Source organism: Falco peregrinus, chromosome 1 (genome assembly GCF_023634155.1).
Source record: "Falco peregrinus isolate bFalPer1 chromosome 1, bFalPer1.pri, whole genome shotgun sequence".
Taxonomy (NCBI): Eukaryota; Metazoa; Chordata; class Aves; order Falconiformes; family Falconidae; genus Falco; species Falco peregrinus.
Window position 1 is genome coordinate 103,062,176 of NC_073721.1, and position 15,284 is coordinate 103,077,459.

General features: G+C 41.4%; 1 protein-coding gene across 1 annotated transcript in view; it reads right to left on the reverse strand.

Annotated features, from left to right (window-relative positions):
• The window catches only part of KIF26A (kinesin family member 26A), a 102,513-nt gene that overhangs the window by 45,044 nt on the left and 42,185 nt on the right, over window positions 1-15,284 (reverse strand). The window contains exon 4 of the mRNA XM_055817841.1: window positions 7,615-7,781. Within this exon, the coding sequence (XP_055673816.1) occupies window positions 7,615-7,781 (167 nt within the window). The remainder of the gene's footprint in view (window positions 1-7,614; window positions 7,782-15,284) is intronic.

The window sequence follows — 15,284 nt, forward strand, 5'->3', positions numbered from 1 at the left end:
ACAGCTTCTGTGATACTGCTATGACACTGCAAAGTGGGGACAAGCCATGCATGAGTTTTGGATATGTCTGCCAGCAAGGCAGTCGTGGTTGGGAAGAGCTGGTACCCCACTTTCCTACGTAATTAATTCAAATTTACTTCTCCTGCATCACCTCAACACAGAATTTCTTGGGCACGGGTTATGCTTAATAAGGAAGCTCTAAGAAGTGACTCCACTTCTTCGCCTTTGACCTATCATTCACCAAGAATTTACTATGGTTACCTGTAACTATAGCAAGCACTTCTGTTTCAAGCTCACAAACTAGCTTAACTACCACAGGTCAGCACAAAAAGGTCTAACTCAGGATCCAGTGAGTCACACATTTTCTTCACCTTTTCATGAACTACTACTTATTCATAACCCATTTATCCACTTTATGTGTCAAAGAGATTTAAATTGTGCCAGCTCTGCACAAAGCCAGGATACCAGTGCAACCCAGCAGGGTACAGGGCAAAAGTTTACAGCTATTAAATACAGAGAACTGGTGAACTATATTATGAGCTTAGCAGAAATATAATTCTTGCTTTTAACAGGATACAGAATGACAGACAGGTTGAAGTGATTTGGCTAGGAACATCTTAAACATGGCAACTTTAAGAAAATGTATGTTTCAGGGGGTTTGTGCTTTTTTCCCCTGCATTAAATTCTGAAAGTACTGATAGTCATGGAATAATAATCAGGTTTAACAGGTTAGCAGTAATATATGCCTCAAGTGTTCCTAATACATCATAATCTTCTTTCACAGAATTTGCATCACTGTCAAACCAAACTACTGATTTTCAGTTGATGCTTTTAACATGTTTCTATGGTTACTTTCCAAGGTCGCATCACAGAAGCCTGAACAGCAGTTCAAAAAGACAAAAGGCATTTTGCATCCTTCCCCATATTAAATAATTTATGAAAGTTAAGGCATCCTCATGGAAAAAAAATTAATCATAAAAGAATAGGTTCTCAGGTTATTTTCTCAGCAATAGTTTGAAGCACAGTAAAATCAGTATCTCTACAAAAGCCTTCAAGAACTAGACTATTTGACTAATGTTCCATACGGTACAAAATGCTAAGGAACACATCCTAAGTTTAGATCTATATGCACAAGCCAACATGAACTGCATGAATGGACCTTATAGCAGAATATGCAGACATCTAATTTGCTGCTGTCAGCTTCATCTTTTAAATCAGGCACTAGGCATTGTCTTGGAAAGTATTCTAAATCTAAAAAATGCAAAAATAAAACTGAAAAAATGAAGTAAAAAATTATAATGACAGCCTTTATTATTGCCATCATTTTTCATTCAAAGCCACACAGATTTCATCTGTCCCAAAAATGTTACAAATTTTGACTAGCATAATGAAAGCTTGTACACAAAATATCTGAATTCTCTGCCTACCGCTACACTAGATCAGAGTTTATTAGAACTAATTGAAGTGTCTGAGGCTTGGAACAAAAACACATTAGTCATTTAGTGGTTGTGCTAATATTACTATGCCTTTCCTGCAGTTTCATTAGATACAGACTGCTTCAATACCCTAATCATATGCTCAGTCACAGCACAATCAGTACACAGAGTACTGACAAGCTGTCCCACCATGCCTAAAGCTGATAAGGTGTCTGCTCTATGAGTAACCTCAATTATTGACTATATTTTATGGTCAATCTAATGACCAAACGCTTATCAGTGAACCATCAGGTGCCTGTAATAGGATAGTGACCCTTAGTTTATATGTACCATTACTGCTCATTAGTGAATAATTAGATTCTTTAATCCAAAACTCGCAGGCATTAAAATATGATGGAATATCCTGAATCTATGCTTATTTTAACTCTTAAGATGTCCAATTACATTACTCAGAGACTGTATGTTATCTCTTGTTAAGAAAAGCTGCTTGTAAAAAGCATATCACGTGTAATGTTTTATATCATGTCTAAATTGACACAGCTTTCCCAAACATGCAGGGATATGATGAGAGTGGAAAGATAACGGGTGTGATTCACCACCGTGATTCTACAGATGCATTAACTTAAATGGTTTTAATCTGGCAAAGCCCAGCAACACTGCAAATAATTTAGAAACCTGAAAACTAGTGAGTGCATAGGGAGTGCTGTGCTTGGAAGACTAAATCATATAAACAAAAGCAGGGGGATGCAAGGTAAAGTAGCCACAACTATACAGCTCTTTCCCTGCTTCAAAGGCAGCAGTCCCACAGCAGCAAGTGCTGTGACCAAACCCGTTTGAAAAGACGTGAAAACCCAAAGTAAAAGAAAATTAAAATTTAATAAGATGGACTTACTACAGTTTGTCTTCTGCTCAACATTGCTCTGGGTTGCTTGCTTTCATACATATTTTCTTCTGAACAGCTTTTACTCCTCCTAGCTGCCCTGTCACTGCTCAAACCTTCCTTTCAGCTTGTCCCTGTGCACCAAGGCAGCCACCAGTGCTCTCTCACGGAAACACCGTACCCCCACCCAGCAGCACAGGCGGTGCTGCCACCACTGTCACCAACAGGCAGAAATGGCACGTTAATGGTGACGGCTTTGATTTCTCAGGGGCCTCGATTGTCCTCCCAGGGGACTAGTATTTTCTTTTCTGGCAGACAGCCCATTAACCTCTTCCCAAGTGCATGCCCATTCTCCTCCACCTCCTCACTGCCCTTCTCCTGCCTGTTCTTGGAAACACGATTTCCTCTCTTCTCCAGGTGTCTGGGTGACAAAAAACCCAACAGCTTATTACAGCTTTATACCACAATATGCCAATATTTACTTAGTTGCAAGCATAGCCCACAGAAGGGTCCTACAACTATCTCACATATTTTCACTTAGTAATATAAAGTTTGTTCAGGTTCTTCATACAAAAAAAAAAACCACAACTGGAAATAGGTGTAAAGTGGGAGTGCCGAGCAAGGCACGGCTCATGCCACACTAAGGGACAAAGCCCACCTGCATTCTTCTTAAATCTGAAGAACGCAAGATTAAACTTCTCCCCCTGCATTGTAAGGGTAAACCAAGAGCCTCTTCACAGCCGTCCATGCCCATGACCTGCACTTTTTGCTCTGGCTTTCTTACTCTGTCAGTGACCTACTGAGAAGCTGCATTTTCTACTAAATCCTCTGGTCCTTCAGTAACATGACCATTGAGTAATGTCTGGCAATTTGCTTGTGTGACACAGTCAGATGTTAATCAAAGCTTTCCTCCTTCTATGACAGATCAGAGTGAGGAAAAAAGCTTAAAACTGATTTAATTTCTTAATACACTTCTGTCTGCTGTCTCTAACATTTGCCTTTGATTTTTAATATTTAGCACTTTCATGCTAGACACTCTGCATTTCTAGGTAATGAATAAAATACTTCTTTTAAAAAAAGCAGAACATAATTAAGCTTAAAGAAATTAAATACGACATTCAATTGAGAAACAGCTTTGGATGAGTATGTAGATTTGGGCTCCACATGTGCTTAACAAAATCAATGCATTCACTGCAAAGACTATCTTTAAGGTACTCATTTTAACCATGGGTGCTTCTTATCACCAGGTAAATGTCTTGCTGCAGCTCTTAGTTATTATCTTCCAGGTGAGGACATGAACTCTCTATACAGTCTTTTGTGTTTGTGACCTTACAAATACAAAACTATGACTCTCACCAACGAACAAACTGGAGTAAAAAAACCAAACAAACAAAAAAAACTGCACAGACCTCTTCCCTTCCCAGGCACAAGACTGCCCACAAGCAAGAGTCAAATGTTATTTCACCAAATAGAGACTCCAGTTTTAATGTGAAAAAGACATTTGTTTGCTGCCAGGAAACCATGCCACAGCCCAAAAGCTAGTTGTGCTAGGACCTGTACAAACAGTCAATACTATTTCATGAAGAACAAGACTGGAATCCTTTATTCATGTGAAAAATAACTAGTGTTGCTGCTAAGGAAATCACAAATGCAGTTTCCACAAACACCCTATGAAGGCTTTGTCTTCCAGACTAACTAACACTGCACTCCAACACACTCAGTGTTAACATAGAAATAATAATAGCTAAGCAAAAATATGCATCTATGACAAAACAGCCCTTTTCTCAAGCTAAAGTCCCAGCCACAGCTCCTTTTACAAAAAGGGTCTTGTAAAAACATGGAGGTACTCAGTACATTTGGTCAAGCAGAAAGCAATGATTTGAAAAAAAAATATCTGTGTGATTATCAATATATTAATTGCATTTATTCCAGTAAAGAACAAGGAACAAAATGTGCCAGGCTCTGCATAACGTGAGTAACACACCGGGCCTGCTATGAAGTTCAGAATTTCAGTGGCTCAGAAGAGAAACACGGTAGGGAAAGAACCAGCAAACACAATGAATAGGGACTATAGCGTAACACTAGTGCCATCCCTCCTCTTTCATCTCTAGGTGCTTGCTGAGAGAGGATTAGCTGAACAGACAGACAAAGGGCAGAGAAGTGGATGCTGCTGCAAAGGATTCAGGGCAGGGATGACCTCCTTCCTCAGCATCCTTGAGGTTGGATGGTGCAAAGGGAAAGAGGAGACAGGACCGGAAAGGCTGGAGCAAAGCAGCCTGATATCCCGTCAGTACTGAACAAGATCAGCCAAAACTGTTGCTATCCCAATGCTTCTTGTCCCTGGGTAAGCTGCTTCCACCCCAGTTTCTGCCAGTATCTGTCTGTGTCTCATCCTTAAAGAATCCCCCTCTTCCTCTCCCCTCTGCTGAGGGCTGCACGGATCAAGGGTGGGAGGAAGGATCAGCATGGAAACTTTGATCTGTAAGGTCCCAATGTCAGGAAGAGTCGGAAAAGAAGGAGGAGCAGTGGGAGAGGGAGCCTCTCCTGGGGTAAATGCCAATGGTGGTGGAGCAGTCTGGCCAGGACTATAAAATGGTACCTACCCCAGCACCTACTCAATACATTTATGACTGCCAGGGATCAATAATGGATCTGCCTCCCCCAGCCGTTGTGAGATTTTCTGTGTTTCAATTTGTGTTTTTAATCACCGTCATAACTGAACTTGTTTCTTGAATGCCTGCTTTTAGGGAACTCAAGATTCTTAGACAGGCTCTGGAATGCTGAAATACATTTATGAGGAGTGTGATGAAATATTATGAAAATGCTACAAAACTAATTCAGGAAAATTTTATTTCTCACTTAACTCTCTCTACAACAACCACAAAAACCGAAACAAAAGTCCTCAGTGCAAAAAAAATTCAACTAACCCTGTTCTTCAGCTAAAAAAATTGAAGAGAATCAATTTTGAACAGAGGAAACATGGGTTGGGAATAAGCAAAGTACTAATGGGTTTTAAAATGTTTTAGCTAGCACATAGCTGCTAAAGCTATAAAACTCTGATTCACTCAAGGCAAAGACAGATTCATGAGAAGCAATTAGGGCCTGATCCAACATACAATGATGTCATTTTCAGCCTTGCTGCTGACTTCAAGAATCTTTGAATCAAGCCAACAACAATCATTAGTAAGGATCTGTCGCTTTACAGTAAAACCAGAACTGAGTTTTGCTGACCAGTGACAGAAACATCACTGGAAGAAAAGATGTTGGGTCTTATCTCAGATTATTAGGCACTGACTTCTTTCTCTCAGTTCCAAGGAGGGTTTGGTTTTTTTTTTCTGGATTCCCCAGTGAAAGCAACAGTCTTTACACTTGCTTATGACATACAGATTCACGTTGAAATAAACCCAAAGTAGATTAAGCTAAATCGCACTGTTCACACCCACAAAGTGAAATACAGTAATGAAAGCTGCGCTGCTGCCCAGTCTAGGCACTTTGGAGAGGATTCATCTGTCCTTATTTAGGCAACTAAAGAAGAAAAGAGATGTCTGAACTTTTCCCCTTACCTTTCCTTTCTTCTCCTCGCCCACTGATTTTAGACACCTATCTTAAAATGAAACAAATCATCCTCTGCAGGCAACCATTTCTGTGTTGACTTTAAACCTGCGGCACTTTAGCACAGAGACAAACATTAACTCACACACACCACTCTTGGGGCAGCCATTTCCCAGCCTCTTGTGTACAGACAGACTGTAATATGCAGGCATGTAACGATTAACATTTGTTGTACTACACTCTTCAAAAAACAGGGCTTGGGAAGTTGAGCTCCTTTCTGAGGTCAGATTGTAACTCATAGTAAACGTCAATCATAGAATCGTATAGGTCAGAAAAGACCTTTAAGATCAACGAGGCCAGCCATTAACCCAGCACTGCCAAGGCCACCACTAAACACTGTCCCTAAGCACCACATCTACGCATTTTTTAAACACTTCCAGGGATGGTGACTCCACCACATCCTTGGGCAGCCTGTGCCGGTGCTTCACCAGCTTTTTAGTGAAGAAATTCTTCCCAGTATCCAATCTAAACCTCCTCTGGCACAATTTAGGGCTGTTTCCTCTTGTTGTCTCACTTGTTACTTCGGAGAAGAGACCGACCCCCACCTCACTACAACCTCCTGTAAGGTAGCTGTAGAGAGCGGTAAGGTCCCCCCTGAGTCTCCTCTTCTCCAGGCTAAACACCCCCAGTCTCCTCAGTGGCTCCTCGTAAGATTTGTGCTCCAGACCCTTCCCCAGCTCCATTACCTGCCTCTGATCACACTCCAGCACCTCCACATCCCTCCTGTAGTGAGGAGCCCAAAGCTGAACACAGTTATTTAGCTGCAGCCTCACCAGCGCTGAGTACAGGGGGACAATCACTGGCCTAGTCCTGCTGGCCATGCTATTACGGATACAAGCCAGGATGCTATTGGTGCAACACATTTTAAAGATCAAGGAAAAGAAAACAATACAATTGCCATCATTATTACATCACAAGAAGAATCCTCACTCAGTGCATTTGACTTCTATGCCATTCACAGACACGCTTACATTTTTCAATATTGTCTCAAAACATGTTCAGTTCTGAATTAAAAAAGGAGTTTGGAATGCAAGTACAATGCCCTGAATTTTGTTTTTTTAAGTGCCATCTGCTTGACAGCATATTGCATTTAATCAACATTCTAATTATAACAAACATCTCACAAACAAAACTAACATATCGGGGTTTTTGTAAGACCCATGAATGGAAAAAAACAATATTGTTCTGGGCTACTGCTAAAAAAAGAATGTCTTAAACTGCTTCAGCTGCTGCTGCCAACTATGGAAAAGTTTTATTTGCACACAGTAGACATGGTACTGAATAATACCTAGCTTTTTTTTATTTAGATCCGAGTGAAAAAGTCTTGTTACTTCAGCTTCTGCTTCAAGGAAAGCCACAGAATAACAGACTTTCTACAGGTGGAAATGGACGTTAAGGACTAGAGAAAGACCAATACACATTTTCTTGGGTTTTGGTCAATAGAGGTTCCTGCTCAGGTCTCCAAAGAGAGAAATGGGGCCATCACCATCACAAAAAAAAACATTGCATCTCTCCACCCCAGTGGCAGTGGAAAACCACAGTCACAACCAGGTGACCAACTCCACCTCTCAGCAAGAAGCACCACACGCTACATACACCTTCTACCCAAGGCAAGGACTCAACAGAATTTCACAATCTTTGAAGACCCACGAGCAGTTAACAGAAACCAGAAAGGTGAAATACTACCTTATGAAGAACGAAGCCGCAGCTGAGGTACCTGCTGAGACCCCAGCTGGAGCGACCATGCTCTGGGAGGCTCCCGAGCCACCTGCTCCTACGGGGTCGGAGCTGTTCTGCCCTGAGCTGATCTGAACACTGGGACCATCTCGGCCACTCTCTGGTGCCGTTTCTGCCTGGAAACAAAAAAGAAAAACACATGTACAGGTTAACACACTTGCTGAATGGCCATGACAGGGAGAAATCTCATGCAGCATCTCCAAAGAGCACCTTGGCAAGGTGGAAGGGGAAGATCAGCAGCAGCTGAAGGGCTGGACGAGCAGTAGCAGGTCCTGCAACAAGAAGGTAAAAAGCAGGGCTGCAGCAGAGGTGCAGAAACCCACAGAGACCCCTTGTGATGGGTAACGCACAGTTAAATAGTTTGACAGGCACAAAGAAATGAAAAACAATAAGCAGAACCTTTTTGTTTCACAGTGTTATTTGGGAGCTGGCAGAACTGCTTATCTGGTTCAGTTGTAACTGTCAGGAATTATTTCTCTGTGGCACATCATCTACAAAACCGATCTGTTTAAGAGGAACTAGCCAAACAGTCACATTTGTAACATGTTTCCACATGAATACCCCAAGAACTAAAGACATAAAACATTATTTTTAAAAAACATATACACAGCCCTGCTTTTCAGCATTATCTTCACAGCACAAGTGCGCGGCCTTGTTTTTTCTCCTGCAAACCCTTCCAGTGGAAAAACAGGAGCAACCAGAGATGCGTCTTCTCCAGCATAATCCATCTGCAGTATCTGAGACAGACTTTAAAGGGGGCTGATTGCTCTGGGATTTTGCCAAAATATCAGACATCCGTATTGTGAAATTGTGTCCTGTCGATATCTTCATGTTTAGGCCACCAACTCTTTCAGTACCGAGTTCAATTAAGCCCCATCAGTCAAATGCTCACTGACAGTGCTAGGAAGGCCTCTTTTTTGGAAGAACCTGCTCTGTGTCTAGGAGTACTGAAGATTTAATTAAAGATGACACCACAATAAATATTTGTCAGAAGATTTAATTGCTTTGTGTATGATAATATACGATGTTTCTGTCGTTTGAAATACTACTTTGACATTTCCAACTAATTAGCTAAAATAAATTCCAGAAAAGGAGACAGCCTTGTAATGAAGCACAAACACAATTAAGTACTTCCTGGGATGCCACCAAATTTCAAATTTTGTGCTGTCATAGATCATGTTTTACAACTACAGATATGCAGGCATGGTAATAGTGCCTTCTCAGCTACATACACACCCTCAATTTTCTCATACACTGACAACCCAAACAAAGTTTTTCTCATGAGAACTGAGGCAACCCAGTTATTAGGTACCAAGTAAAAGAAAACCCTGCCAACAGACTAGTGCTCAACTGGTGCATGAGAGGCTGTCTGAAGTTTCATCTGGACTCATTCCCATAGGCTGCGTGCTGAATTCCCAGTTCCCAGCAAAGCCAACTTCTTCTGAAGGTCTGGTCTTCAAAGATTAATACTATTATCAGTATTATGGAGTGGCTGCCTAATGCTTTACTATAGACTGCTACACAAAAAAAAAAAAGTACTTTTGTAGAGCTCACCTAAGAGATCTGAGGCTGAGACACAGAAGTATATTCATGCAGATTAACTTAATCCAAGCAAAGCTACTCATGCTGGAAGCCAAACTGGAAACTTTGAATAATCCTCTGCAAAACCTCTCACTTTGCAATACAGAAGTCCCGTGAGATTGGATTTCTCAGCAATATAGGCAGAAAGGCAGAGACCAAGCTCTGCTAGACATCAAGACTGACACAAAGAAAAGGTAAGGCAGGAACATATGCTTAAAAAAGGGAGTCTGTCTATCCCATCCACAATCTACTGACAATGACAGCCAGGAACAAAGATGCTTAGAAAAGGATCAGATCCACTCATGTGGTTCATTGTTTAAAAGCCAGGGATAGAGCAATGAGGACCTTGAGGTGGTCAATAAAGCAGGTACTTGATAATTAATGAATTGAAGCAACGAATGTGTGGCCTTGACCTATACCAGCCAAAGAAAGTATATGGCATAGGGAAAAACATCCAGACTGGGAAAAATCCAATGTAACATTCGAACTTCTGAGTTACATAAACTGACATAAAGCACTAAAAATAAGTGGAGCTTACTATGAATTTAGTAGTTTACAGGCTAAGAAATCTACACCAGAAGCTCTGGAGTCAGTATGTGGGGCTTACAAATTGGCACATCGAGGGGCTGCCATGCACAATGGTGGGTGGCATGATGGCCAGCAAGAGAAGGAAACCCAACCAGCAACTACTGGCAGGCTAACATTAATGTTGGAATACTCCCCTACATTCTGTCAGGAAAACAACCATAACCCCTTGCCACATGTGCTGTTGACTCAGATTAAAAATTAGAGAGTTCAAATTAATTCCCAAGGCATATTTTTCCATTCACTTTCAACAGAGGCTACACTAGACAACAGGACTTTGAAATAAAGAAAATCACATTTAAGCATAATTTTGAAGAAAGAAGGTAGAAGCAGCAAAATTCTTTGTTTTCTAACCAATCATGCTTAAACTAACGCATAATGTATATGGTGGCAAACATGAAAGATAAATAGGAAATCTGTAGAGTTAGCATGAATCTTCAGTGGATTTTACAGCAGCATAAGAGATTTGTAAGAACTGACTGGAAACTGTTAACAGATCAATTCCTGTAAAAGCTACTCACACTTAAAAACATGAGCAATGTATGACATACATTAGTTTTTCACCACTTTTTTTATTCCTATGAGAACTTAGAAGCCTACATTTCTATGAGACAGATGATGTTGGACATACCAGGCATCTAACCTGAAATATCCAAATCAAACCTGGTATTTCAGATACCAGGTGGTTAATATACTTTCCAAACCAACATATCCAAGTTGGATGTCTGTAAATTCCCATTCCTACATTAGACACTTTTGAAAACTTAGCTTTTAATTTCTGAGTATATCTGGAAGTTTTACTCTCAATTCTGTGCATGCATGAAAGGCGGATGAGGGGAAGCCAAGGAGAAGGCGTTGATTCTTGTAAAGGGGGAAAAGATGAAGTAAGGCATGCAAGATACAATCATCAGAAGACTAGTGCAGAAGGCAACCCATATCTTTTTTATTAAGCCTTCAATAACCCAATTAGTATTCTTAAACACAGAGGTAACATTAGTTTTGCTGCATGGTGAGAAGCTGAAAAAGCACAAAATAAATCCTTCCAAGTTTAGGATTCAAGGGCTGCTTGCATGACCCAAAGTGACAGGATTTTCCAGCAGAGCCGTGTTCAGCTCTCCCTGAGACAGTTACATCTCTCAGCTGATGAGGAGGACTCAGGTATGAGGAATTTTGTCAGGTCCAAATCATTTGCCCTGAGGCAGGAAAAAGACAAGTAATGGGACCCTCCTGGGCACCCTGGTTTGTCACACCATGGTTTCAGCTTGTGTTGCTTACAGCTGCTGAAGGGGTATGAGTAAGAAGATAGAGGGGATTAGTTTTTAAACTAAATGCAGGAATTACTTCGTGCACATCCCTCTCTCAACCCATGCTCTTCTGGGGACAGCATGTAGAAATTATAATTCTCTAGAGGAACGGGACCAACTTTGTATAACTTTTTTAAGCACACAAAGTCTGCACAGAGAGAAGACTCCAGTCTGCAGCTGAGAGGGAGCTGTGCTTCACCATTTACTAAATTTTCATAAATCACTCATGATCAAACACAGAAATCACATCCTTGTCACTATAAAGTGTTACTGACTGCACTGCATATTTAAAGTGTCATAGGCCTCTGCATCCAGAGATTAATGTTTGTTTCAATTCTCTTAGAAAAGGTTTGCCAGACAAAAGCCGTTAACCCTCTGAAACCAGCTAATCCTCAAAGGAAGGATTTCCAAAACTGCTTTATAAGACCCCTTTCCTTTACTGTCTCCAAAGCCACATGAAATCTGGGGCCAGTAAGAGCACAGCAAGGACAACACTTGAAAATGTCACACCAGGTGTTTTGCACTTGCAGGAATGACCTACGTCTCCATTCTTCACATCGGTGCCTGCATCACGGACAGGAACGTTTCAGTACTGGGTCCCAGCACCTGTCCTGAGGACATGGGAGCAGAGCTAGACATGCATTTTGGCTGGTAGTATCCACACATGCAGCTAAGTTTGGCAGGGCCACAACAAGCAATGGCAGCATGAGTTGTTCCCAGTTAAGATGGCCAAAGGCTGTGGGAGAGGGCAGGAAGAGACAGAGGTGACCTGACATCCTCAGGTTCTGGAGGTGTGCCGGGCAGAGTAGGGGCACCCCCTGCCTCATCCTCAGTTCCCAGCACAGAGGTTCCCTGCCATGACCAGATGGCAGGAAACTTCTGCCCAGGTTTAAACAAGTCAGACTAGTCCAAAATTACACTGTAGAGAAGCTGGCCATAGACTTCCAGTGTACCAAATTTCCAGGCACACAGTACTCTGTCAGGCCATTACCATCAGAAGGACAATTACATCCCTAACAAGCTCTTTGCAAGTCTGAAGTGCAAAGCTGAAAACTAAGCCATAATGTTTCTAGTTTCCTGAATATTTCTATTCTCTGGACATCGACCTTTGTACAGGGATCAAAAAAAGCCAGACTAGGTGCTGCCACTTTGTCTCTGTTAACACATGCAAAATATATGACTGGTGACAGGCAAGAAAAACATAAGAATATAAAAGTCTAGAGAAAAACAGATCAAACCCAGGATAGTACTGTCATGGTAAAAGAAAATCAGAAGGTTAGATAGAGCTGCAGAAGAAAGTAATCAGATACAGTATCTAAATGTAAGTATCAAGAACAGATTCACAGAAGAGGGAACAGAGAAAATTACACAAACATCAATGGGTCTGACACACTTGTATAATCAGAGACAGGACTCAATACAATTTATTTTATTTCAAAAAATTGGTCCCATAATGAAAGCATTCAATAGGCCTTCAACAAAGAATTGCAGGTGAAACTCTAGCAAGATCAAGCCTGAGGCTGTAATGGGGCTTTCCCCCCTCCCCCCTAAGTTTTTTTACCCCTTTCTGACTAGCAGGCAGACACACAGAATTTTGAGCATTTGCTTTAACTTACTATTTTCTCCTTTCAGGCTAGTACATTACAGCCAATTACATTGTAAAAACTGCTTGATCTAATGATCTTGCGATACATTAAATCTACTGTTTATATATGATAAAACAATAATTTTTCCCCCTAAATGATTCATGCTAAAACTTTTATGACTTACTACCACTAACTGGAACAAACGTGACGTAAATCTCTATCTGGATAATGCTGGTACTGTAAACCCTTCTTTCCCATAGGTGTGGATAAGTCCCACATACGTCTCCTATGTGAAACGTCTCCTCTGGACTGTCTAGCATTACGTAAAGTTAACAGCGCAGTATACACTAGGCTGAAGCGAAACATGTTCTGGATAAACTTTTTACAGCCATTTGACAATGTTTCTGCCAGGGCTCATTATAAAATAACTAGGGCATTTTATAACTACAGTACACTACTGTAGTCATTTTATAACCTGCAGCTGCGGTGTGGTAACAAGAATGCCGAAACCTGTAGTTTCAGACTTTTACATGCATCTCTTGTTCAATGTAAATCAAATACAGAGCATAATATCCCTTCCCCCAAAATAGGTTTTGGGCTACAAGAGTTGCTAATGCCTGGCTTACCACTGATCTCTAAAGATGAAGCAGCAGGAGAAAAATGACAGACCTGTAGAATTAAATAGAAATAGGAGAGCCCATCTGCTGTCATAGATTGGAAAGTAATATGGGAGATCCAAAGACTACCTTGGGGCCCTTGCTTTTTGGATTACTATCTGAATTACTAACACAGGTTAAAGGTTTGGATCTTCACCACCAAAAATTATTAGCAGTCTGTGCTTCAAGCACAGAAAGGACCTCATCCTTCATCTGCAGGGCAAACGCATCCAGTTCTGATGTCCTTGGCAGTACAAGGATGGAGATGCAGCAGCTTGTTCCCCTCTGACCAGAGGCTCTTGATCTCAATCTGACCCAGATCTCTCCTAAACCACACTCCTTGGTCTCTGAGAAATTTACTAAGGTTCTAGACAGGTCTTGGGTAGGCTTCCTTCATCTACAAAATGCCCATTCCTATCTTCAGCCTGCCCATGTTCTCAGGCTGGAAGGTCTCTGCAGCCAGGGCTCTGGTAGCATAAATCTGCCATCAGCTAGCGATGGACCATTTACTTCACATTTCAGCCACTCAGGGCATCGGTATCAAGAGATAGCAACGCACGCTCTTTTATTGTTCCTTCATGGCTATCTGACCATCACAGAGACTTCATCCTCTTACCTGCACATGCAAACCCACCACCTGGGAAGTCAAGAGGACATGAAAAAGGGCTGTCAAGAAGGACATAGATCATGCTGAACATAAACACTCTCAAATTGGGACTTTTCACATGCAGTGGATTTAAAACAGCCAGGCTAGGAGGAATTGTTTCTTCCAGTGCCTCCAGGCAAACATCAGAAAGCGTTGCCCAGAGCCCTCCCCACTGACATGTATTACAATAGTTACAGCCTCCAAAGCCCAAATATATAGCTGTGTACTGCTCTGGGTGTTTATTCAAGTGGGCAAATACACAGTTGAATCCCTGCTTTTTGTCAGAGGCTGATAACGAGCAAGCAAAGGATTTCATTAACAAGCTCATAATAATGCAAATTTCTGTCAGCTTAGGATTGGGTTTCCTACAAGACAAATGCTCTTCCATTAGGACTGACTTCCACAGGCCAGATCTGTCTCCAACAGCAATGAAACACAGGACACATACAGAGCTTTGAATCAGGAAAACTTGTGTCACCTTCCTGACTCCACAACAAAATTCCCTAATGACTTTAGACAACTCAGCTGAAATCTCACAATGCCTTGTTTTAATCTCTATTCAGCAAAATGGAATAACCATATTCCCAAGAATTTCAGGCCTTGTAATTTTAGTATAATCATTATATTGTTATAATGATTGACATATAATGTCAGCAAATAAAGGCAAAGGTGGACAGAGACTGTCATACCTAATTGCTATTTCAATCATCCTTGAACTGCTTATATATTAGATGTAACTACTCTAAAGAGAACATCCCTTGGGATCAATTTGCCTGACAGCTACCACATGCAAGGCACCCATTGACTAGCATCTTGCTTGAAGAGGTACAAGCCCTCATTATCTGAAGGGAAAACTGGGTCTTTAGTACACCCAGATCTAGAGAACAAGATTCAATTACAGGCAAGCTCATGAAGCAGCATTAAATTCACAAACACAGGGACAGCTCTATGTAAGCATTGTTGAAGGACACTGAGGTCCTAAATTAGGGGCAGAGCTGTGCAGATGCTGCTACCTTTTTCTTGTGGTTGTTCCCTGCTGACCTGCTGTTTAGTCCCCGTAAGGGAACTGTGCAACCCAGATGCCCAGTCAGTCATGATTCACCGCAACTAGAGTTAAATCTGCAAGCCTGCAGATTTCCCAAAGCTCTTTCAAGTAGCCAAACGCCATGAGAGTAATGAGGAACTCAAGAGCTTCCCAGATGCGAGTGGGCAAAGAAGTGTCAGGTGAGATTTGACACAGACCACACATTTAGGGAAAAAT